The sequence below is a fragment of the Lacerta agilis genome, chromosome 2, assembly GCF_009819535.1.
Source record: "Lacerta agilis isolate rLacAgi1 chromosome 2, rLacAgi1.pri, whole genome shotgun sequence".
In the NCBI taxonomy this organism is placed as follows: Eukaryota; Metazoa; Chordata; class Lepidosauria; order Squamata; family Lacertidae; genus Lacerta; species Lacerta agilis.
The window spans coordinates 3334618-3359213 of NC_046313.1; the positions used below are offsets into that span (position 1 = coordinate 3334618).

The 24596-nt window shown below is 46.9% G+C and overlaps 1 protein-coding gene across 5 annotated transcripts in view; it reads left to right on the forward strand.

Annotated features, from left to right (window-relative positions):
- Positions 1 to 24596, forward strand: part of LRP1 (LDL receptor related protein 1) — a 314902-nt gene that overhangs the window by 261881 nt on the left and 28425 nt on the right. For all 5 annotated transcript variants that reach the window (XM_033137230.1, XM_033137222.1, XM_033137247.1 and 2 more), the window contains 20 exons: positions 347 to 460; positions 2149 to 2298; positions 2984 to 3109; positions 3369 to 3485; positions 4049 to 4177; positions 5416 to 5538; positions 6429 to 6569; positions 7174 to 7361; positions 8039 to 8222; positions 9797 to 9882; positions 11179 to 11298; positions 12331 to 12518; positions 13628 to 13833; positions 16875 to 17063; positions 17827 to 17975; positions 18473 to 18566; positions 19559 to 19675; positions 20980 to 21099; positions 22052 to 22174; positions 23182 to 23307. In XM_033137230.1, coding sequence (XP_032993121.1) covers positions 347 to 460; positions 2149 to 2298; positions 2984 to 3109; positions 3369 to 3485; positions 4049 to 4177; positions 5416 to 5538; positions 6429 to 6569; positions 7174 to 7361; positions 8039 to 8222; positions 9797 to 9882; positions 11179 to 11298; positions 12331 to 12518; positions 13628 to 13833; positions 16875 to 17063; positions 17827 to 17975; positions 18473 to 18566; positions 19559 to 19675; positions 20980 to 21099; positions 22052 to 22174; positions 23182 to 23307 — 2790 coding nt within the window. The remainder of the gene's footprint in view (positions 1 to 346; positions 461 to 2148; positions 2299 to 2983; positions 3110 to 3368; positions 3486 to 4048; positions 4178 to 5415; positions 5539 to 6428; positions 6570 to 7173; positions 7362 to 8038; positions 8223 to 9796; positions 9883 to 11178; positions 11299 to 12330; positions 12519 to 13627; positions 13834 to 16874; positions 17064 to 17826; positions 17976 to 18472; positions 18567 to 19558; positions 19676 to 20979; positions 21100 to 22051; positions 22175 to 23181; positions 23308 to 24596) is intronic.

Here is a 24596-nt window from a genome sequence, read left to right on the forward strand (position 1 = left end):
AACCATGGACAGTGCTCATCCATTGTTGGTTGTCTTCATCCTGATTCATGCACATGGAAACAGTGGTTTAGCTTGACAAGCTAAGCCCTGTCCTCAGAGGGCATTATTCAGCTCTCTAAAGTACCTAATCCTGTTGCCAGCATATTGGTGGCTAGAGTGTTCGATTTGGATGAGAGTTAGAAATCCACATTCGGCCACCTGGCTCCATCAAGTCTGTCAGCCTAGCCTCCCTCACAGGGCTGTTGTGGGGCCATGTATGCATGCTGGTCTGAACTCATTGGCACCAGATTGGCATACAAAATGGATGTGATGATGGCGATGATAACGTGCTGCCCATTCATTTCAGAGACTAGCTGTGCTGCCACAGAGTTTCGTTGCCGGGACGGGACCTGCATCAGTAACTCAAGCCGCTGCAACCATCAAATAGACTGTGAGGATGCTTCAGACGAGATGAACTGCTGTGAGTTTTAACACGGGCATGTGAAATGCCATGGCACACACTTTTCTACAGGTTTCCCCCACTCCACACTTCTCTCTCGCATATCAGCTGTTTTCCAGTTGGCCAGGGCCAATCCAGACTGCTCTTCCCTCAAGAAAGAGAGCCCTTGTTGCTTTCTAGCCCCTTCCCCATCGAACACCAGCTGATATATCTGCTCTTGGCAGCTCATCCATGGCAGGCATTTAGCTGAATGCTTTGTGGCAGTCTTGAAAGAAGCTGGAGGAAGAACTGTATATCTCTGTGTGTGCAAAACAGGTGAAGATGCAGATTGGGAGGAAGAAATAATGCAGCTCTGTTAGAAAAAAGGCAGCCATAGAATCATAGAAGGTTATTGTTCAAAGGAGCTTAGAGGTGATCTAATCCTGGCTCCTGCTCAGTGCAGGAATCTTCCTGCTGCAGCATCCGTGCCAGATGAAAAGAAAGATGCAAGAGGAAAAGAGCTGGCAGTATGGATCTGCACTGCCATTAGGATAGGGGTGCGGAAGCTGTGACTCTCCAGACACCATTGCCCTCTTAACTTCCATCAGCCCTAGCTTGCATGGTCTGCAGTCAGGGATGATCAGAGTTGTAGTCCAGCAACATCTGGAGGGCCACAGATTCCCCATCCCTGCAGCAGGGACTCTGGAGTTGAGTATGGAACTTAGAACATCCCAAAATTTCCAGCAGAGGTTCCCAAAGCAATCAGCAGGGTAGACTAGTATGCCACAAGGAAGACTGAATTGTAGGTTGAAAACCTAAGCCACCAGACCACAGTGAATACACTGACCACTCCATCACCTGTTGTAGCATTCTTCAACCTTGCAGGACCATCTTATCCCATATATGCCCACAGTTGCAAATGCCATACTCATTCCCCAGTTATGAGAAAGCAAACTTTTAATGTGGCAGGACCTGTGCTTTGGAACTCCCTGCATATTGACACGAGGCAAGCACCTTCCCTTTTTGGCAACTATTTAAAGCATTTTTGTTTAAGCAAGCCTACCCAAACACATAGATGTTGGCAGGTTTTTAATCTTTGTTACTGATAATTTAAAATTTTTATAAATGTTTTAAAATAATTTAAACTGGATTTATTGATAATTTTTTGTAAACCACTTAGAGATTTTACTACAATTATGTGGGGGTGTGTGTAAAATATAATTTTAATGTATGTATGTATGTATATCTATTTATTGAAACCTTGGCTTCCCAGATATTGTTGAACTGCAACTCTCATCATCCTCAGCCAACTTGGCCAATGGTCAGGAATGATGGAAATTGTAGTCCAACATCTGGGGACCCAAGGTTGAAGAACACTGGCCTTTTGGGTTGGGAAGTTCCCATGCAGCATTGATTCCCCACTCCCACCCCCGCTAAATCATGAGTGGCAACATCATCCAGAGGAAAGGGAATGTTCCCTGCCACAGCCTGTAATGCAGATGTCAGGCACAGAGGAATCCCAGAAGCATTATTATCCGGTCCATCCCTGATCTTTGCCTGATGTCAAAAAAAATTAAAGACTGTAGCCCCAGCTATCAAAAGTCTGGGAAACACTGTTTTGCAGCCCTAAAATTTGGCACACCTGCTATTGGAATGGTTTACAAAAAATAAGTGCTGTGTGATTCACACACAGTTTACATGACTGCAGGATTTGTTTCGTCTCTTAATAGCCGCCACGGACTGCAGCAGCTTTTTCAAACTGGGAGTAAAAAGTACCACCTTTCAGAAGTGTGAGCACACATCCATGTGCTATGTTCCATCCTGGTTGTGTGATGGCAGCAATGACTGTGGAGACTACTCCGATGAGCAGAACTGCCCAGGTGAGCTGAATGTCTGAGACTAGCCCTCGGACTGGCAGGTGTTGGGCCTTGGTGGGACGGAGGGGACACTTGGACTTGGAGAGAGATGGAAGCCTTGGTTTTAAGCTGAAGGAGAAATCCTCCTCTGGTTCGCATCTTCTGGCCTTTATACACCTTCCTTTCAGGGAAGCCAGATAAAATGGGGAAATCCAAATTGAGCAGTACCTTCCAAACACTGCGATGTTCCTAACCCCCCATTTCAGGAAGAAAAGGAGGACTACCATCTTCCATATCAGCTCAGTATTTGTTTTCATCAAATCACAGAACTGTAGAGTTGGAAGGGACCATGAGGATCATCAACCCCCTGCAATGCAGGAATCTTTTTCCCAACATGGGGCTCCAACCCAAAAAACTTGAGATTAAGAGACTCATAGCTCCACTGACTGAGCTATCACACTATTAACGGGTGGGAGAAGGAGGAAAATAAAAATAAACCAAGGAACGGCTGTGGAGTTGCAATATTAACTGTTGTTGAATCTCCTGCTTATAAGGTGAAATGTACAAGAATCGCTGGTTACTGCCTGTTTTGTAATTTCTTGCTTTTAAATTAAACCCCTTAAAATGGTGATGGTGGGATATATCTCTAGGTGACTTCCATCACTCCCTGATTTATTTATTCTCTCTCCTCCTTCCCTGCCTTCCCCAGGTATTGTGAGAAAATCCAAGTGCCCAGCCAACTACTTTGCCTGCCGCAGTGGGAGATGCATCCCCATGACCTGGACCTGTGATAAAGAGACCGATTGTGAAAATGGCGAGGATGAGACACACTGCAGTAAGTGTTGCGTCTGCACCGTGACTGTGAGCAATAGGATTGGTTCCTGAAGTGTAGAATTTTAGAGTTGGAAGGGATATTGGAAGTTATCTAATCAAAATGCCTTGCTCAATGCAAGATCCAATGATTAATACATATTTAAATGGCATTATTATTTATTGTGCAAAAATGCTGGAGAAGGGGTTGGGATTTAGGACTCTTTTCAAATCCTTAGGGTGGTTTAGTTTTTGGTTACAGAAGTGCCTATTTTCTCCCCCAGATAAGTTATGCGTCCCAGTGATGTTTGAATGCAAGAATCACCGCTGCATCTCCAAGCAATGGGTGTGTGACGGTGCAGATGATTGTGGAGATGGCTCTGACGAGGACCACCGTTGCAGTAAGCCTTCGCTTCCAATTTAGGAGGGAGAGAGGGTGTGAAGATGGGAAAGCATTCTGGGTCTTAATAATAGAATTATGGAAGGACTTTTTTTAAAAAAATGTCATTGTATCTAGGTCTTTGCCACAAAGCAAGGCCATCTATCCACTGGCCCCTCCTCACATCCCAAATATCAGCGTATGCACCCCTGATCACAGTGAAGAAGAAGAAAAAGGAAGGGCTGTGATGCAGAGGAGGCATCATTATAGGACAAATAGAAGAAGGCACGAGGACTCTGGGAACATCCTAGAGTCCTCATGCCTCTTTCCCAGAGCTCCATGCCTCCAGGAGCTTTCCAGAGCCAAATAAGTAGCCCTCCACCTTGTGGGGAATGACGGTTCCGGGGGTTCCTGGTTTTACACGATTTTGTCTTTACATGTGGACCTCCAGAACCGAACCCTCACAAAAAGTGCCATTTACTTGTAGTGTTGAGAGCAGCAGCAACCTCCTTCTACCTGAGTACTTATTTTGACTCTGTTGAGTAATCACATATCCCTTTTGATCAGTGGCTTCTGCTCCTCCAGGTCACAGCACTTGTGCTACAGGTTCCTTCCAGTGCCCAAACAGCTACGTGTGTGTCCCGGAACGCTGGCTGTGCGATGGGGACAAAGACTGCAATGATGGAGCTGATGAGAGTGTGGCTGCTGGCTGCTGTGAGTCACTTCTTCGCAGTGCTCAAATTCTGATCATGATCACATGTTGGATGGTTTCTTGCAGACTTATTCCACTAGTTCCCTCAGACTGGTTTGGCTTGTGTTGCATTTTCCCTTTTCCTCCTCAGTGCTGGGTGGGAATATGGGTTAGTGTTAAAGACACCATAGAGGAGAGATAAAAGGGATTCCATGGTAGGTACGAAAAATCCTCCCTAGTGGCATGTCACTGGCCCAGTTCACATGCCACAGTAAACCATAATTGATGGTTTAACACAGAAACACCTGCCCAGGCAGCCTGTCGCATCCAGTGCTATTCCAGATCACCTATTTTGATATGTCTGCCCGATATGTCTGCCTCTGTGCCAAGCTGCGTCACATTCCTCTCAACCTCTTCGTAGCCTGGGTTCCTTCCATAGTTAGAGGGTAGACTGCATTCTTACCAGTCTGAAGAGTCATAAATTACAATTCCTGCATTTCTTCCTCCAGCAACACTGAACGATGTACTGAGACAATCACAATCACAAATCAAATAAGCATTCAGTCGGTAGCCAAACAATCCCACGCTTCCCAACACTTACCTCTTCTCATTAATCAGGAGAGGGCAGAAAAAAGCAAAGGCAGAAATCTCAGTGTAGCATTAAACCGTCTGCCTCCCTTCTTCTCCATTCTGCTGCAGGGATTTTCCCTCAAGATGTTAAAATTCCATTTAAATGCCTTCAGAAATTTCAATTCTTACACAACAGCTGATTAAGTCACAGCCTGCATTACATGTCTTGTCCAGTGAGTGATTCTTAGTTTTTCCCAATTAGTCCAATTGAAGGAGGAATCTTTCCACTCTTTATGGCAGTCATTCTTTGGCAGAGAATTCGCTCCCAGCGTTCCCCTCATTCTGCTTCCTAAGGGAGCAGTCATGGGGTCAAACGACATCTGTGGGTGCTATAGCCTCCCCGATTCTTCCCAGGGAGGTCTGGGAGAGGTCATGCCTCATTCTCTCCTACCCCTCTGCCAGAATTTCTTTACAACCCCTGGAGGGACTGTAACTGTTTGTTAGGAACGTTAAATGTCCAGGGATGTTATAAATGTTTAAAATGATGTGTGGTGCTTTTTAAAGTTTGAAAGGAGTGCATTCTACATGCTACAAAACTAGTAAATGTCCAAATGGTTATTTAGTAAGAGGGGCTGGGTTGCAAAAGAGAGTAAGGGGAAATGACTACACATGTTGTGATGTCTGATTTCAGTGTACAACAACACATGTGACGAACGGGAGTTCATGTGCAGCAATCGACAGTGCATCCCCAAACATTTTGTGTGTGATCATGACCAAGACTGTGTGGACGGCTCTGATGAAGCCCCAGATTGTGGTGAGTACAGACCTAGAACCCTCCAAGTATTCTCCAGTTCGGGTTTTCGGATTGAAAGTAGATATTTCAGGGTAAGGGGGATATTTCTGGAAAAAAACATATTGTGCTTGTTGCCACTGTTTCCCCACTTGTTATTTATTTGTTTTTCATGGAGTCTCATGGGTGATTCCAGACAGTTGGGGGATCGCATAGTAAATGGGTGGTGTCCCAGTGCTACATAGCCAATCAGACTGGCAAGCACAGCTGGCTGGAAGTGAGAGCAAGGGAGGACAGTGTAAATGACGGGGGTTCAAAAAGTGGTTCTTTGAGGTCTCCAATCGCTGTTTTTCATTTGTCAGCTCTCAGAGACTGTCTAGCCCTCTGTGTTTTGCCCTCCCATCACCACTGTGTCCTTTGGTCATGGTGGTCTGACAGTGTGTCCCAGTTTCAGCCTCTTTTATCCCTGATGACTTCGTAATGGTGCACCAATCTGTACTCATATTGGTAGCAAGCCTGGGAAAGCCACTGTTGTGCCTCTGCAAACCCACGGCCAGCCGGGTTTAACCTAAGTTCTGAGCTTGATGGACAATCACTTGATCTCAGATTCTTCTGAGTGGGCAGGTGGTTAGCAGTTGTTTTTCTGAATAATTTATATGCTTGAATTTTATTGGTTTTTTATGGTTTGTTTTTTCCATTTTTAATTTTTTTATTAAACTGTTTTGGACTTTGGGTGCTTGGGCCCCCAGGGCCCCCTGGAGTTGACTCCAGTGATAGGATGTATCCCCATTTACTTTTCCTTCACATGCATGTTGACTTTCATATCATTGGAGCTTGTTACGTAGGAAGAAGAGGCTCATGTTTTAGCACAGCCTGACTTTCCCATCTCCCCCACCTTCCCTCTTTCCCCTCAGAGTACCAGACATGTGGCCCCAATGAGTTCCGCTGTGCCAGTGGCCGCTGCCTGAGCAACAAGCTTTGGGAATGCGACGGCGAGTTTGACTGCCATGACCAGTCCGATGAAGCCCCAAAGAATCCCCGCTGCTCTAGTCCTGGTAGGCTCTGTGATGGATAGGGAGATGGGAGAGGCCTGACTGCTTGTGGCTGAGCTTGTCATGTAGGGAGCCTGCAATTAGGAAGACTGCAAGGAAGCTGTTTTTAACTTGACTAATGAGTGTTGGTGCTGTCCCTCCAAGCCACATCCAGCTTCAGAGACAAGGTTTATGGTCTTTATTTTGCATTTAATTCCAGCCTCCACACACCTTCCATTGTCATGAGATGTGTTGCAGTCTACACTTGAATTCTTAATTGTAATATTTTGATATTGCTGTTATTTTATCTTGAATATTATGAAACTGTTCTGAGTTGTATTTGTGCATGTGAATATTACATGCTGTGTGTGTGTGTGTTTTCTCATGCTTTCCTGTGTGAAGCCCATTGAGTGTGTCTGTTGAAAAGCAGTACACAAAGTGGGAGTACAGCTGTGGTAGGGAGTAGACCAGCCACATGTGTTGGGGTAGCTTTTAGGTTGTGTGGAGAGAAACATGACTGGGGCGGGGGGTCCATTGGGAAGGGTGGGTGTGGAAAGAAAGAGAGAATCTCACTGCTTTGAGACCACCCCTGGCATCTCCTTTCTAAGTCTTCCCTGTCTCATTCCAGAGAGCAAGTGCAATGACACCTTTTTCCTGTGCCGTAATGGGCAGTGCATCTCCAATGATCTGCTCTGTGACAACCAGAACGACTGTGGCGATGGTTCTGATGAACTGAACTGCTTTATCAATGAGTGTCTCAACAAGAAGCTAAGTGGCTGCTCCCAGGAATGTGAAGACCTCAAGATAGGCTACAAGGTTGGGCCCAGTAGTTCATTCTCCTCCGCTGGTGGTCGTACTTAGTTGAGCCAAAGGCTGTCTTGGTGTGCTCTTCCTGGAGAGTCACTGAGTGCAGCTTTGCCATCAATCACCATTGTTGTGGCAGTTTCCCTTCTTAAGCTGGTGAGGCTACAAGGTGATGCTGTGTCTGGGACAGCCCTCCCACCAGGTGGGGCGAGGCGGCAGGTTTTACGGGGGGTGCTATTAAAGAGCAGCAAATTCTCAACTGTTTGGTTTGTTACTATGCATTTTTTGCCGGAGAGGTAGGGCTTAGTTCACTTGGGAACAGCCCTTCACTTGATGTGTAGAAGGTCCCAGGTTCATTTTTTGGCAGCTGAACAAAAAACTTTGCTGCCATGCCAGTTGCATCTGCCCAAAGAGGAAGGCAGGAGAGGGAAAAAGGGAGTCGTGGCTAAGTTGCATTTTCTATAAACTTCAAATAAGTAAATAAATCTGACATTCCCTTGGTTTTATCTCAAAATGTGTATAATAAAAAGAGGGCAGGGCACTATATTTTGTCCACCCTGAGTACATGGCTTCAGAACACAGTTCCCATGTCTGTGCGAATGGGTGGAGGCATGCCTCTTAACCCATGTTGAATAGAGGCGAGTGTCACTGCCTATAAACCTGTCATGACTTTCTGCTGCCCCCTGCAGTGCAGATGTCGCCCTGGGTTCCGGCTGAAGGATGATGGAAAGACTTGCATTGACATTGACGAGTGCACAACCACCTACCCCTGCAGCCAGATATGCATCAACACGCACGGTAGCTTCAAGTGCTTGTGTGCAGATGGCTACCTACTGAAGCCAGATGACCAAACGAGCTGCAAAGCTGTCACAGGTGAAGCTGATCCTCAGTGCTGTGAATGTCCTTAGAGATCAGCAGAAGGCAGGAGGGTCCTGTCATTTGTTAGGGCAAGTGAAAACTTTGCAGCACAGGCCAGATGGACCATACGGGAGTCTTTGCCTCTCTGTGTGCATCCCAGGAGCCCTGACCACATATCCCCTGTGCTAGGTAACATGGGGATGGTTGTATTGGCTGCATTGGGATTGCTGAGGGGCAGCTGAGAAGGGAAGGGAAAGCATCCCCTCCCTGGTGATACTGATGCACAAAAGATCACTGTCCTTGTGCTGCTGTTAGTGGGTGCATCTGCATTGCTGGAGCACAGGTGATTACGTAGATCAGTGTTTTTCAACCACTGTTCCGCAGCACACTAGTGTGCCACGAGATGTTGCCTGGTGTGCCGTGGGAAAAATTGAAAAATTCAAGAGAATTACTTTATATATAGTCAATATAGGCACAGAGTTTAATTTTTTAACATTTTCTAATGGTGGTGTGCCTCGTGATTTTTTTCATGAAACAAGTGTGCCTTTGCCCAAAAAAGGTTGAAAAACACTGACGTAGATCATCCGCTCTTCAGAGGTTCCAGTAAAAGACTACTGACCCCATAGTACTGTTACCAACTGGAGCACACTGATCCTGGCTGCATCAGGGTTGCTCAAGCATGGAGGTTTTATCCCCAATTCCGTCTGTCCCTCCCTCTCTCTCTATCCACCCCATGTCTGTCACACATGCATCAAAGTTCTGAAGCAATTGTTAATAGTATGGGAACAGTGATCTTGGCTGCTTCAAGAGCACGTTGGTGGTGAGGTAGCAGTGTGTGCGCATGTGTGTGTGTGAGAGAGAGGGAGGTTACATGTGTGTGCTTTGCGGAGGGTGTTGTCTATGTAGAAGTTTGAGTGAGTGTGAATGTGAGGGTATGGGTGAATGAGTGGGGGGGCAAGGGGGGGTACCAGCCCTGGCCCCACCCACCAGTAAGTCTGGCCTGCAACCACCTGCCCATGGCCACATTTGGCCCTCAGCGGCAAAAAAATGTCATCCATCTCTGCTTTGGGGTTTGGTGGGATTAATCTGAGTACTGAGTATGGGCAGGGCTGGCCTAAGACATTTTAGCACCTGGGGCAAAACACAAAATGGCTCCCTCTCCCTGCCGGGGAAGAAGGGGTGAGTGAAGATCTACATCAGGAACAAGCAAGGGAATAAAGATCTGCATTGGGATCTGCTGCCTCTGTGGATCCTGCCTCCTGCCTGAGGTAGTTGCCTCACCTTGCATCACGGGTGGGCCAGCCCTGAGTATAGGGTGGCAGGTGCAAAAGAGGACAGGGAGCTCCTGCACTTTTAGTTATGTAGAAGATGGAAGTCAAAGCTGTTGTTTTCCTCTACACAACAAATAACAGTGCAGGAGCCCCTTGCCTTCTTTTGCACCTGACCACCCTACTTGAGTTGAGAAGCAGCAGGTTTAAAAGTCAGTCAGTGGTGTGTGTATTTGTGTGAAATGGCCCTTATTACAGCCGTACCTTAGAGGATGGTGTGCCCTGCTTTGTCACTAATCCCTCCCTCCCTTTCTTTCTCAGATGAGGAAGCCTTCCTGATCTTTGCTAATCGGTACTACCTAAGGAAGCTTAGCCTGGATGGATCCAACTACACACTGCTGAAACAGGTAATGAGCTTTGTAGGAGGAGCAAGTTCTGTATGAACAGATTTTGGGGGGAAGTATTTTCTTGTATTGTGGCTTAGGAAATATCCAAGCAGACTTTTTTTTTTTTGGACACACGACTACTGTGCTGATTGCCACTTCTGTTCTGCTCCCAATTACCTGCCTTGTGCCTGCTGGCCATGTTTCTTTCCCAGCCCCCTTCCATCTGATATATCCGTGTGACCCATTTAAGAAAGAGTGTTCCAGTAGGTGGTTGGACATTTATGGTGGTGGCTTTGTCCGGCACTCTCCCAGGTGTATGGAAAAGCCTGGGTGGGGAAAGGCGATTTCATGGCAGAGTGCCATACCTGTGAAAAGCAACTTCATGATTGTTTCCATTGTGGAGCCCCTCATTTAGAAATAGCCACTTGCTCGAGAGCAGCTTATGCCTGTGGACAGCTTAGCTTTCCCATGGCACTCTCAAGCACTGTTGTGCCATGAGACAACTGCCACAGGAAAGAAGTTGCTATCTAATGAAAAGCACCTGTAAGCTCAAGGCATCTACCCACAGAGCACACTGCCGGCTGCATCCCTGCATGAGTCCCTGCTCTGGCTGTGCCTCCTTCTGGTGGGGGCTGATTGCTGTCTCACATAGAACTGGTTCACTTCCCAGTGCAGAGATGCAGCAGAGTTACCTGCTCTCAGAGGGTGCTGGTTGTTTCATCTTTGTACACAGTATTTCTCTCAGCTTGCCTCCTCCTAATCAAAGTGCATGCCCAGAGGAGGGTCTCATTTAAAAATGTACCTTTTGCCAGGGGCTTTCTAACTCAGTAGCAGAACATATCCTTTACGTGCAGAAGGTCTCAGATTCAATCCCCAGCTTCTTCAGGGAGGGCTGGGAGAGACTTCTATTGGAAGCCCAAGTCAATGTGGATAATGCTGAGCCTTCTGATGTTCCTGCACCCTAAAAGGAAGCCAGTGGGGGGAGGTATAAGAGTGAACTGTGTCTTCATTTGTCATTTTGGGTGGTGGGGAAAAGCCACTGCGCCTGATTTTGACTACATAGCGTCATCATAATTTATTATGATTGTTATAGCACTTTTCATGAGTCAAAGAGCTTCACAGGCATTATCTAGTTGTAATCCTTACAACAAGGATTATTACATGCCAAATTGACAGAGAAAGCAGCTTACCCTAAAGCAACCTAGTGAGTTCATGATAGAGGTGAGACTCGAACTAAGGACTCAGCCCTCTTAGCCACAGTGCTGTTGTTCCTGTGACACAAGAGCTAATGCCTGTCTCCTCTCTCGGGGGGCTTAGGGGCTGAATAACGCTGTGGCTTTGGACTTTGACTACCGGGAGCAAATGATCTACTGGACAGACGTCACAACACAGGGGAGCATGATCCGTCGCATGCACATCAATGGCAGCAACGTACAGGTGAGACCAGTGTCATTTGTGATCATCATCTGGGGCCCCTCCAATAGAGGTTCAGAGGGGGGCAACATGAAAACAAGCATTTTCTGCAGTGGCTCCCTGCTGGTGGGATGCTCTCCCCGGGGAGGCTTGCCTGGCACCTTCGTTGCATATCTTTAGGAGCCAGGCAAAAACATTCCTCTTCTCCCAGGCCTTTGGCTAATTACATATACGGCCTTTTAAACTGGGGGGGGGGGGGTTGTTGGCTGGTTGTTATTATGATGTGTATTTTTGTGTTTTTATATTGTAAACGACCCAGTCATCCTCAGATGAAGAGCAGTATATAAATTTAATTTATTATTATTATTTTGACTGTATCTGCCCTGACTTAGGGTTATGGAAGGACTGTAACTCAGGGCTCACCCGCACTTTGCTCCACGCTTTCTAGGCACAGGTCTGGGCTTGCCAGGTTCAGCTTTGAGCGGTTTGTTGGTTTGTTTGTCCCCACACTTTTCCCCAGGAAAACTGCTGAATCAGAGCAAACAGCAATCCATGGAAAACCCAGTTGCCATTTGCTCAGATTCAGTGGTAAAATGTGGGTTTTCCCAAGGCAAGCACCAGGACAAAAAATGCTCGAACACAAACTTAGAAAGCCCTCCATGGCAGAGCACCTGCTTTCCATGATGTCTCCAGGTAGAGCTAGGATTGTTCCCTGTCTGAAACCCTGGAAAGCCACTGCCCATCAGTGTAGAAAATACATGGCTGGGTGGACCAGTGGTCTGACTCAGTAGAGGCAGGTTTCTGTGTTTCCCTCACTGTAGGCTCAGGATCGGCTCCCGTGCACTCAAGCAGTCTTCACCGCACCACATCACAGACCTATGCAGGGCTTTCTTGTGCTTAACCTTTCCCCCTCCCTCCCTCCCTCCCTACCCACCCAAAGCAAACCAGTTTGTCTAAAAGCAGCCTGTCCACAAGCAGGGAAGGCATTCCTTTGACCAGAACTTCCTTTGGTGTGTTCCTTCTTTCACACTGTTCTTTGGTCCTGTGCACTTCCAGGTTCTGCACCGAACTGGGCTGAGCAACCCTGACGGCCTGGCTGTGGACTGGGTGGGTGGAAACCTGTACTGGTGTGACAAGGGAAGGGACACCATTGAAGTATCAAAGCTGAACGGGGCCTACCGGACTGTGCTGGTGAACACAGGGCTACGGGAACCGCGGGCGCTGGTGGTGGACGTGCAGCATGGGTAAGTTGGGTGGTGTCTGGGGCAGTGCCCAGGTTTTAAGCAGTTTAGGAAACGCTTAAGCTCTATCTGTTACTCTCATGAACACTCTTTGTCCATGAACTCCCAAGGAACAAATTATTGCATTGTGCTTTCCAATTCTTCTGAAATCCCATCCTTTTAAAAAGAGACATTTAGCCACTGAAGAAATCAGAAGTGGCAGGAAGCTTGGAGTTAAAGATAAACTATGGTTTAATGCAGAGGTTCCCAAACGATAGTCTGTGGACCACCAGTCATCCACAAGCTTCATTCAGGCAGTCCACAACATGCCTGTGGTTCAAGATTGGAGTCAGCACATCCATCACATTAAATACATCAATTTTTAAATTGACTTTTTATTGCTTCTTTTATTTCTTACATTGTACTTCATTGTATTCCAAGTTGAATTCTATGGAATTACAATATATGAAATACAATATATGAGAAGTATATTGAAATACAATATGAAATACAATATACAGGATGAGAGGTGAAAGAAGCAATAAAAATGCAATTGAAAATAATTCAGCATCTTGCAGAGCAACATTACAGTTGCTACGATGGTAAGCAGAAGAATCATTAAGTAGTCCACCAAGATCCTCAGCAATTTTCAATTAACATGAATGATTAGCCTGCTCTGTACACTGCTGAAATTGCACCCAGACTGCTGTTCCCTTTTCAAAAATGAGAGGAAACAAACCAGAGGCTGGCTTAGCATTATGTGTGAACCAGCATTTGTAGTTTGTTTCTTTCTGAACCAATCACATGGTTTGTTTGTAGAGAAACAAACCATGAGGACTAGTTGCCTCTGGTTTCTCTCCTCCTGACTCCAGAAAGGGAGGAGGAGGGTAAGCACAATTTCAGCACTGAACGTACTACTCACTCGCATTAAACTGTTGTTTATTTTTAGCTATGGTTTATTGTTACATGGAAACAGGGTCTTTGCCTCGTTGTAGTGATTTTTAATTTGCTTTGTAAGTAACTCGGAGAGCTCCTGTTACTAGTGGGCTGAATGAATGAATGAATGTGGGGAGTGACCACAGCTGCTGTGTTTTTGCTATTTGTGTTACTCACTCCCTTTCGCTCTTTCCTAGGTACTTGTACTGGACAGACTGGGGTGACCATTCCCTGATTGGCAAGATAGGCATGGATGGCACAAACCGGAGTGTCATTGTGGACTCAAAGATCACCTGGCCCAACGGCCTCACCCTGGACTACGTTAACAGCCGCATCTACTGGGCTGATGCCCGGGAAGACTACATTGAATTTGCGAGCCTGGATGGCTCTAACCGGCACATAGGTAAGAGAGCTGCAGGAACTATGAAGCTTATGTTCATATGCACATTGGTTGAGCCGAGTGGCCATAACTTTCATGAGTTTGGTACCTAGAGGCAGTAGCTCAGTTGCAGAGTACATAGCTTTGCATTCAAATGATCGCAGATTCAATCCCTGGCATCTCCAGGTAAGGCTAGGAAAGAGCCTTGAAGGGAACCATTTAGAGCGCCTGCCGTCAGGATAGAGCCTATACTATAGACCCGAGGGAGCCAGGATGGTCCCTTCCAGATGCTGTTGAACCATCAACTCCCATCATCCGTAATCAAAGGCTATATTGCCCAGGGCTGCTGGGAGTTGGAGTCCAGTGATAGCTGGGGGGCACCATGTTGGCCAGCTCTGCTATAGACAATACTAAGACAGTGCTCTGATTTGGTACAAGACAGCTTCCTATGGGAGGAGAATGTTAATTGAGTGACAAGGTTTGGGGAATGCAACTAAGGCATTCCTCCTGAGCCCTTGTACAGTTCCAGTGTAGTTGCTAAAGGGATGATCTGAGAAGGCCCTAATTCTAACCTTGCCATGGCCAAGAGGTCACATAGGTATCTGAGCTGGCTCTTCTTCTCTGGCTAATCTTAGCTTCTGGTTTTGGAGACTGATGGGTGGGGAGAGTGTTATTTAAAGTTGTTGGGATGGGGTGTTATTGGGAGAGCATTGGCAAGCACAAGAAAATTTAAGTACCCTGTTTCTGCTCACCAATTCTGCCTTACAAATGCTTCCTTCCTTCAGCCCCTGAAGTAGCAAAACGAAACAGGCTTGGAGCCCCTTGGGAGGTGTAGTTCCACTCCTAACTTTTAGCCCTCTGGCAACAGTATATAAATTACCTATATATTGTTCTGTTCCCTTTTAATCCCTCCTGCGACCTGCCAGTTACTTCTTATTTGCTGTTTTTGGTTTCCTGTGTGCTTGCTGTCATTCTTTATACCGTCCTCATTTGGAGGGTGTGGAATGTTTTAGAACATTATCTTTAAGGGATGAGTCCTTCTGAGCTGTAGACGATTCTCTCAGCACCTGTCACTGTTTCCTCTTTCTCTTCCCCCACCCCCACTCCCCACAGAAGTCAGTGTAAAAGCTATGTGAGTGTTTAATTGTGAAGTTTGGATACTCTCTTGTATTGCTTATTGGGTGTTAGGCCAGACATAGGCAAGATGTGGTTTAAAAATAGACAGAAAGCTGTTTTTATCCAGACTGACCTGACCAAGTTAAATGATCTTAGAGCAGCTCTGTGGTATTATATGGTCATGGAGCTGCTCCAATATCATTTGACTTGCTCAGGATAATGACACCCTTTTGTCTGTTTTTATTTTTAAGTATTGCACCACCAAGGATGTGTATTTATCAGATCTTTCTAAATCCTCATCGAGGAGCACATTAACCATGTCCAAGGCAGTCCTGGATGGTGTGATTATTGGAAAAAAAAAATCCATTTAATTTTCACACACTGAATGTGTTGTGTGAGAGAGGTGGAAGCTCTGCTGCATTATCTGTTACACAGATCCACCTATAATAGGTTTAAGATTAAAATCTCTGGAACAATTGCTCCTTCAAAAGAAGTTACTGGTCTTTTTAAGTAATGTGGTTGAGTGCTTTACTGCTTATTGACCTATCAGAATTACATTTTTACATATACATCCCCAACTCCCCTCCATCATTTTGGCTTGCAATTTTGACACATTAATAAGTGGAACCAAGCAGTGGCATAGCATGAGTTGTCAGCACCCAAGTCCATGCAGAAGTGGGGTGGGAGGGAGGGAAGCGGACAGAGTACTCATGCACATTCAACTGCCTTACGGCGCCTGCGTCACCCAGGAGATTGCAGCCGCAGAGATAAGAAGAGTTGTCGTCTGGAGAGGCCACTTCCTAGTTCACATAGAGGAGCCCTTTTCCACAGACCCCAGTGACAGAAGTGCACAGTTGTATTGAGGCAGCACCCCTAACAATTTTGCACCCAGAGCAATTGCACCTGTGGTGCTCCATGCTACGCCACTGGAACCAAGGGTTCCATGCTCTTAAACACAATTATCAATGAATGTGCTATCTGAAGGAAGAACTTCTACCACCATATCTCACCAGATACAAAATAGAGCAATGGCTGAATGAGAGATCCCTGCAACAGATGTGCATCCTTGGAGGAAGACATGGGCGGTGCTCCCAGCTGTGGCTGGGATGAAATCTTGAAAGTTCATCTCCAATTTATTTGGGAAGCCTTGGTGAAAGAGGGAGGAAAACCTACCTCCCCTCTTTCACATTTCAGGAGGATGGGAGGGGGAGGCAGATGTTAAAGGTGAGGTAGCGTTCCTCCCAACCTTTCATAGTTGCTGGCTACCAGCCTTCATTTCCCATGAACTTTGGAGCAACAAGTGACCATGAGTTTGTGCCCCTACTCTTGAGATCCCCACAGAGATGGCTGAAATCCAACTCCCTAAACTTTTACTTTCCATGAATGGAGGAGTCAGTTCAGTCCAGTCCTATCCACAAAAACACTGCATGTTTGCTATGCTTAACACTGAATGTGCCATGGCCTTCACCTAGAACTGGCATGGGGAGCATGTGTCCCTCCAAATGTTGCTGGGCTAGAGATCCCATTATCACTGTTCCTTTGACCATGCTCACTGGAGCTGATGGGAGTTGGAGTCAGACAACATCTGGAAAGCCACAGTTTCCCCATCCCTGGTCTAGAGCCAGGCACACCCTTGGCTAGTAGTCTTCTGGACTCCAGATTTCCACTTGAATTCTGCGTCCTTGCCACCCAGTGAGAGTCTCTTTCTTCTCAGTCAAGAATTTGACTGAGAGCAGCAGTAGAAAGGATGGTGGAGGGGTGTTTTTTCCCTATAGAAGTGAAGACATGGAGTAACTATAATATACAGCATGAATCAAAACTTTGGGGAAACCATGGAGGGAGGGGAAGTCCTAGGTTGACTGATTGAGTGTAAAACCTGAAATGTTGTTGGATTGTTGCTTTTTTTTAAAAAAAAAAATCTTCTTCTTCTTCTTCTTCTTCTTTGCTAGTCCTAAGCCAGGATATCCCCCACATCTTTGCCCTGACGCTTTTTGAGGATTACATTTATTGGACGGACTGGGAGACCAAATCCATCAACCGGGCCCACAAGACCACAGGCACCAACAAATCGGTGTTGATCAGCACCCTGCACAGGCCCATGGACATCCACATCTTCCACTCCTACAGGCAGCCAGATGGTGAGTGCCATGCTCCATCCAGGATGTGAAAGTCACTGTTTGCAGGGAGCAGAGTTCAGTTACCACACATTGGGGCGCAGCACAGATGCATTCAGAGCAGAGTGCCAGGCCCAGGACCAAATGGGGTAAGTGAGGCAAATTAGTGGCAATAAAAGCCACAGGCAGAGCTTTTTGTATTGCTCTGTCCTGAGAGCAAGTCTGACCAGATAAGTTTTTTAAGAGGGCAGGCTGTTCAGGTGACTTCTTTGGAGATCTGGAAAGTTACTCTGTACTCCCCTTCAGTTCGGGCACAGGTTCAAAGCCCTGACACCAAGGAGAAAGTGGGCTACTGGGGTAGCTTTCTCTGTTACATTTGCTAGCAAAATGCTGTTATGGATCTTTGCAACCCTCCACCAACACTACATGATGCCTTGTTGAAAGAGAACTCCAGTCCTTAATGAGCCTACCCCTGGCAAACCCAACACTCAGCTTGTTGAGACTAGGAGAGAGAGGGCCTAGGCATGCCGCTTATACCTGACTAGCTCCTCAGCTGGAGGGCAGGGTGTGGCAGAGAGATGGCTGTGTTATTGAGTCTTGACCCCCTGCAGTAACTGATTTGGTCTGCAGCGGGTGCCTTCTCCTTCCTCAAGTGGAGAGCTGGTTATGGTACTTACTTAGGATACGTGCACAAGAAAGAGGTCCTCCATCCACTTCCACACTTGACAGCAGAGCATGAGTAACTTCTATTGCTGTAACCTGCACCTCTTTTCTTTTACCTGTCCAGTTCCGGACCATCCCTGCAAAGTCAATAACAGTGGTTGCAGCAACCTGTGCCTGCTGTCTCCAGGAGGTGGCTTCAAATGTGCCTGCCCTACCAACTTCTACCTGGGTGCCGATGGCAAGACCTGCATCTCCAACTGCACAGCCAGCCAGGTAATTGGAGCAGCACACAAACATTGGGGTGTGCCCTCCCCCATCACCATATGGTTGCTTTGTCAAAGGACTATCACCATCCTGCAGCAGCTTCTGCTGGCCAGATCAAAGCCTTCTGAAGGGCGAAGGCTCCGCTCCCTGTGTTGGGCAGCATCAAATTGGGTCTTGTGGCTGGTGCTTGCTATTAAATCCATCTGATCCAGAGTAAGGCGAGATGCTCTTTTTTAAACCAGCCTCACTCAGTTCTCCAAACACTGAGGTTACATGTTTATTTTTTGGAGAGACCTGTGTAAGCCAAAGTATATTTGAGGGGTGGTTGGAAAATGAGGACGGCTCTACTGCTGTCACTCACCTGGATCAGTTTCACAGCTGTGGCATGGAAGATGTGACGGGCTGGGGTTTGCTCTGATGGAACAGGGAGAGGCTACAGGGGGTGCTCTTCTCCCCACTGCTGATGTCTTGCCTCAGCTTCATGACTTTTTCTTCTTAACCAACAGTTTGTCTGCAAGAACGACAAGTGCATCCCTTTCTGGTGGAAATGCGACACAGAGGATGATTGTGGGGACCGTTCTGATGAGCCAGATAACTGCCGTGAGTGAACAGTTTGGAGGAAGTCCCAAGGGTTGGAGAAAACGTTGGTTTTTACAAAACAAAAATCACAAGGACTGATTGAATATAGTCCTGGCAGAACATTGGGACATGCAGGGAAGATGGCCACAAAACAGGTTTACAGCATTGCAAGGGATAAATTTGTGGTTTGAAGCCAGTGTTGGCCAGTGTGGTGTAGTGGTTTGAGTCTTGGTCTAAGAACCTGTGGGACCAGGGTTCAAATCCCCACTTGGGCCACTCACTGCCTCTCAGACCAACCTACCTTGCAGGGTTAATTGGGGATTAATTGAGATTGGGGAAGGGCAACCATGTATCCCACATTGAGTTCCATGAGGAAAAGGAGGGATCTGGAGGAAATAAATACAAATAATAAAAATGTTCAAAGTAGATGCATTGAAACAAGGAACATGGCTAACTTAGGTCCATTGATTTCATTGGACTTGCTTAGAGCAGAACTAAGTTGGATGCAACCCTCTGTCTTGCATTTTGACCCTGGGGGCTTCTTTGGTAACCCTGAGGGGGCTCCATTGCCTAGCTGGTGTTTTCTGGGGTCTACTTATCTAATCCCTTGAAGGAGTGTAGAAAAGGCTGCAGGCGTGCTTGGGTCCACTGGGCTGTGTTTCAGGCCCCTTCCATGCTGAGTCTTCCATGGCCCCCACTCTTCTTCCAGCAGCCTGCCACATCACTTTGAGGTGGGGTTGAGACATCCACAGCAGCTTCCATCCTTCCATGTTTGTCTCGGTACTTGGAAACTTCCTTTAGGGACAGTTTGCCTGAAATGCCATTGGATGTCTCATGACTTCAAAAGCTCCCTAAAATCTCCGCCCAGGCCTCCTCCTACCTCATCCTTTTGCCTGGAGACACCAGGGATCAGAGCTGGCACCTTTTGCATGCAAAGTCTGTACTCTGCCACCGAGTCTCTGGGTCCTTCTCCCAAGGTATCATCATAATCCCATGTTCCCTTCTCCCAACAGCTGAATTCAAGTGTCGCCCAGGACAATTCCAGTGCTCAACAGGAATCTGCACCAACCCAGCCTTCATTTGTGATGGGGACAACGACTGCCAAGACAGCTCAGATGAGCACAACTGCGGTGAGTTGCCCAGACCAAAGCAAATGGTAAAGTTATTGCCCTGGCTTGTGTTTACACCATGGTAATGGAGGCTGTTAGGTGATAGCAAGGATCTTTATTGAGCCAGAGTAGAAGTAAAGGCTCAACAACAGGTGCTGGGTCACTTCAGCTGCAACACTTAGGCTGGGTGACAGGACGGGTGAGCTGGACTAGAATCAGGAGTCCCCCTGTGCTGCCACCAAGGCTCCTCACCCAGTGCGACTCAACTGGTTGTACTCCCCTAAATCTGCCTCTGCCTTGCCCTGATACTGGGAGCGCAACCAGTTCAGTCTCACTGGGTGAGGAGCCTCGGGGGTGGTGCAGGGGGCTTCATAACTATGAAGTAGACTGCAAGGGGAGAGGCAGGGAGAGCACTGGATTTTGGGGTCCCACAGGGCACTGCTTAAATTTGAGGGGGGGCAAGGTCCACCACTGGGTGGGGAGGTCAATGCAAGGAGGTCAAAACTGCATGGAAGCAACAGAGTTGTCCCAATGGCACACCCACCTGCCAAGCTTTTAAAGGCAAGGCAAGCCTTCTCACAAAAGTCTTTGCTGTGCGAGAATGCCAAGAATGCAGAGCCCTGCTTCCTACCAACAGCAGCTGTGTCCTGGGAAAGTCTCCACCCACCATTTCACCCTCCTCTTTCGCCTCCTCGCCTGTCTTATTTAGTTGTCTCCTTCCTTTCCATAGAAGAGGCTCAATAGTCAACTCAAGGGCAACCTCCAGAATTTGAGACAAAGCAATTAAAATACATGGTGCCTGTTAAGAAAAGCTAAGAATTCAGAACCATAAAACACTAGACATGGGCAAACCTTCCCAAGCTCTTCTTGGACTTTGAAATGATCAGATATCTATTTCTCTATTTCTCTAAGCAAACCAGAGGGCTCTGAAATAATGACCCCCAATCCCTACCAGCCATCTCAATCCTTCAAAAGCCAAAAGTGCTTCCTAGCCAAGGCCCCTCCCCACCCCTAAAAACCCACCTTCTCTGTCCTTTCAAGAAGTAAAGATGGCAGGAGAAGCAGTGCCACTCATGGATAGAGAAATGATCAAAGGGAGGTTTTCCCTTCTCTCCTCCTTTTTTCTTCGTTGTCCTGATGCTCTACAAAACAGTGTCGAGGCACAAAGCCAAAGGAATCATGGGAGAGGCATTTCTTCCAAAACCTCCTGCAACTCTGGTGTAAATCTCACGAGACTTCCAGACAAAAACTGGTGTCTTAAGGCTAAGAAGTCTGGTCCTCGCTCCTTTAAAAAGTACTTTCACTTTCTGCTTTCTTCCTGACAGAGGTGCATGTCTGCCTGCCCAGCCAGTTCAAATGTACCAACACCAATCGCTGTATCCCTGGCATCTTTCGCTGCAATGGGCAGGACAACTGCGGGGATGGAGAGGACGAGAAGGACTGTCGTAAGTCATGTTTGGAACAGGGTCCTGCTTGGAGCAGGATGAGGGGCATCACTTTGCCCTCTGCACTCTCTCTAGTTCAGGGGTGAGGAACCTGGGAAGCTTAAGAAATTAGGAATTTGCGCTACGCTTCTGGATTCTGGCTCACATGGAATGGAGGAATATTGCATACTGATTGCAGCTGATGAGCCACTGCAGTAGGGATTGGGAGCCTGTAGTCCTCAACAACTGGAGTTGTGGCTCTCCACATGTTGCTGAACTTCAGGTTCCTCATTCCTACTTCATTGGGCTGCCAGAAGAACAGATGTCATTGTATGATCAGTACAATAAGCATTTATCTACTGGATTCCAGACCTTTGGAAATTTTTATATATTTTGTGTTAAAAATTTATGTGATTCAATAAAAGGGTAACCAGATTTTCCCTGAGCTGAATTTTACAGCCTGCAATAATGGTCATGTACTTGTCCTCCATAATTCAGTTTGCTCAGTTGGTCATGGTGAGGGACAAAGAGTTATGCAGGACACTAAAGCCCTGATTCCTGGAAAGCCTGCTCCGTCCTTTCTCTGACTTCTGTAATTTCAAAACTCAATTTCAAGAAAAGAAGAAAAGTGGGATTTTGTGGGGGTGGAATTACATACCTAGTGCTAGTTTCTGCACTTTGAATAGCAATATTACAGTATATGTAGTATCCTGATTATTGTAAAGGTGTACCATCATCCTAGTGGTACAGCAGTAAAGCTGCTAGCACATTTGCAGCATGGTTTCAGATTGGGTGGGGGACCACTTGTTGAGATTCCTGCATTTCAGGGGGTTGGACCAGATGACCCTTGGGGTCCCTTCCAACTCTGCGATTCTACAATTCCATGATTCTACACGAGTCAGCCTTTGGTGTAGGAAGACTCCTACCTGCATTCAGCCCTAGAGCTCCCTCTTGACTCCTGTTTCTGTTGCAGCGGAAGTGACCTGCGCCCCAAACCAGTTCCAGTGTACCATCACCAAGCGCTGCATTCCGCGGGTGTGGGTGTGTGACCGCGACAATGACTGTGTGGATGGATCTGATGAACCCGCTAACTGCAGTAAGGAGCTACTGTGCATATGGGGAGCTTGCCAAAGGCTTTTTGGCCTAGGAATGGGATGGCAGGGAGTAGGGTAGCCTGTAGTTTCTGGCTAGAAGAAGAAGAAGAGTTTGGATTTGATATCCTGCTTTTCACTACCCAAAGGAGTCTCAAAGCAGCTATCATTCTCCTTTCCCTTCCTCCCCCACAACAAACACTCTGTGAGGTGAGTGGGGCTGAGAGACTTCAAAGAAGTGTGACTAGCCCAAGGTCACCCAGCAGCTGTATGTGGAGGAGCGGAGACACGAGCCCGGTTCCCCAGATTACGAGTCTACCACTCTTAACCACTACACCACACTGGCTCTGCCTCTCTGCTTTTGAGAAGATGATGGATTTGGTGCCCTCAGTTTAGCCAGCCAGGTGTGCCAAAGATGGAAGTGCTGTTATGAAATCAGCAAATAAGCTTTCCAGTTGCTTATTTGATGTTAGAGCCTTGTGCAAATAGCATCCTAGGGCAAGGATTTGCTCCAGATTGGATCCATAACCAACACAATGTTCTCCAGATGCTGTTGGGCCCCAACTTCTATCAGCCCCAGCCAACGTGGCAAGAGTAAAGGATGATAGGACTTGTAGTCCATAGCATATGGAGGGTACCAGGTTGGGAAAAGCTGATGTAGAGCAATGGGCTGTACACCCTAGAACACATCCCAAAATCCTCGGCGGCATCACAGTGATTCCTTCGCCAACAAGTCAAAATTAGAAAGGATTTACTAGAACTCAAGTGTTTGAAAACCAATAGCCATATAACTTGATTGCTATTTAAGAGAAGGTGTCATTTTCTGGGATCTAAGTTCTACAACAGATTCTGTACTTGGCACAAAGTTATTTACATGTGAAGTCTCAAACAGCTTTCTATAAGAAAAGTAATTTTCTGTGCCTCCCCTGCCCTTATTTTTGGAACAAATGGTTGCAACAGTGACAATTTTACCTTTCCAACCTTTGAAATGTTTCTCTCTTCACTCTCCCAGCACAAATGAGATGTGGGCTGGATGAGTTCCGGTGCAAGGATTCGGGGCGGTGCATCCCAGCACGTTGGAAATGTGATGGGGAGGATGATTGTGGAGATGGGTCAGATGAGCCCAAGGAAGAATGTGGTGAGTTGATGGTGCAGTCAACTGGCGAACTATGCTGCACTAAGACAGAGAGTCTGGCTTGCTCCTTTCCTATAGTTCATGAAAGGAGTTAGAAGTTGCACGTTTGCCAGAGTCTTGGAGAGAGCCTGCATAAGGGAAGCAGCACCTTTGTAACATGTGCAAGTCAAAATTAGGAAGTCCCAAGGTGAATGCTCTGATATTACCTCTCCCCTCAACCCCTGCAGACCATTTGCATCCCTTTCCCCCCCTCCTGTCTTGTCAAAAAGGAAGTCAATCAAAAGAGGGACCCTAGAGATACTAGCCTTTTTGCCTAAGATGCACCCAGACTGTTCTGAGCCAAGTTCACAGCTTGGCTAAACAAGTACTTCATGCTGCAGTCCAGATTGGTCCCTGCCAATCCATTTAGGTAGAACAGGGGTTACCAACTTGATGCCCCCCAGGCAGGGCTGTAGCTAGGGGTGGTGAGGTGGGCCCCTGCCAGGGGTGCAGGTGATGGGGGCCCCCCCTGCAAAATCGGCTTTAAAATATGTCCATAAATATAAATACTGATTATTGCCTCATAAGAAATGGTTTTAAATAGAGGGTGAATTGAATGGGTGGAGGGGGCAGGGTTGGAGGAGAGGCGGAAAGAAGAGCTAATTTGTCCGTGGCTGGGGGTGCAATCTGGACAGTTCTGCCAGGGGGGCAAGATCACCTAGCTACAGCTCTGTCTCCAGATATTGCAGGGCTGACTAGTGCACCCCTGACCATCAGCCTTGCAGGATGGAGTTGGTGGGAGTTGGGAGACCGATAATATCTGTGAAGCATCACACTGGTTGCAACTGTCTTCTTGCAGCAAGCACAGGGATGATGCAACAAAAAGGTGATCTAACTGTCCTTGGAACACTTTCTCTTTTTTTAAGTTGAATTGATTTTGTTACATACATAAAAATACATACATCAGCTCAGGCCTCATCCACATTTCCACTTAACCTGTGCCTTGAAAGCCTGGGTCCGAGCAGTTTTCTGTGCTTTCTAGGCAAGGGTCTGAGCAGTTTTGCCTTTGCCACTTTCCACATGCAGCGCTAAACCGTGGGTTTTCCCGGAGGAAAGCGGTGGGGTAAACGGAAGTAGAGAAAACTATGTATGCCACCTTGAGCTCCTTGGAGGAAAAGGTGGGATATAAATGCAATAAATCAATGAAGGAAGGAATGTGTGGATGAGCCCACACATGGAAAAGAACTGAACACTACTGCAAGTAACTGGAGAAGTTTTGACAAATGTGCTTAAGATTACATTCAGGGATGGAT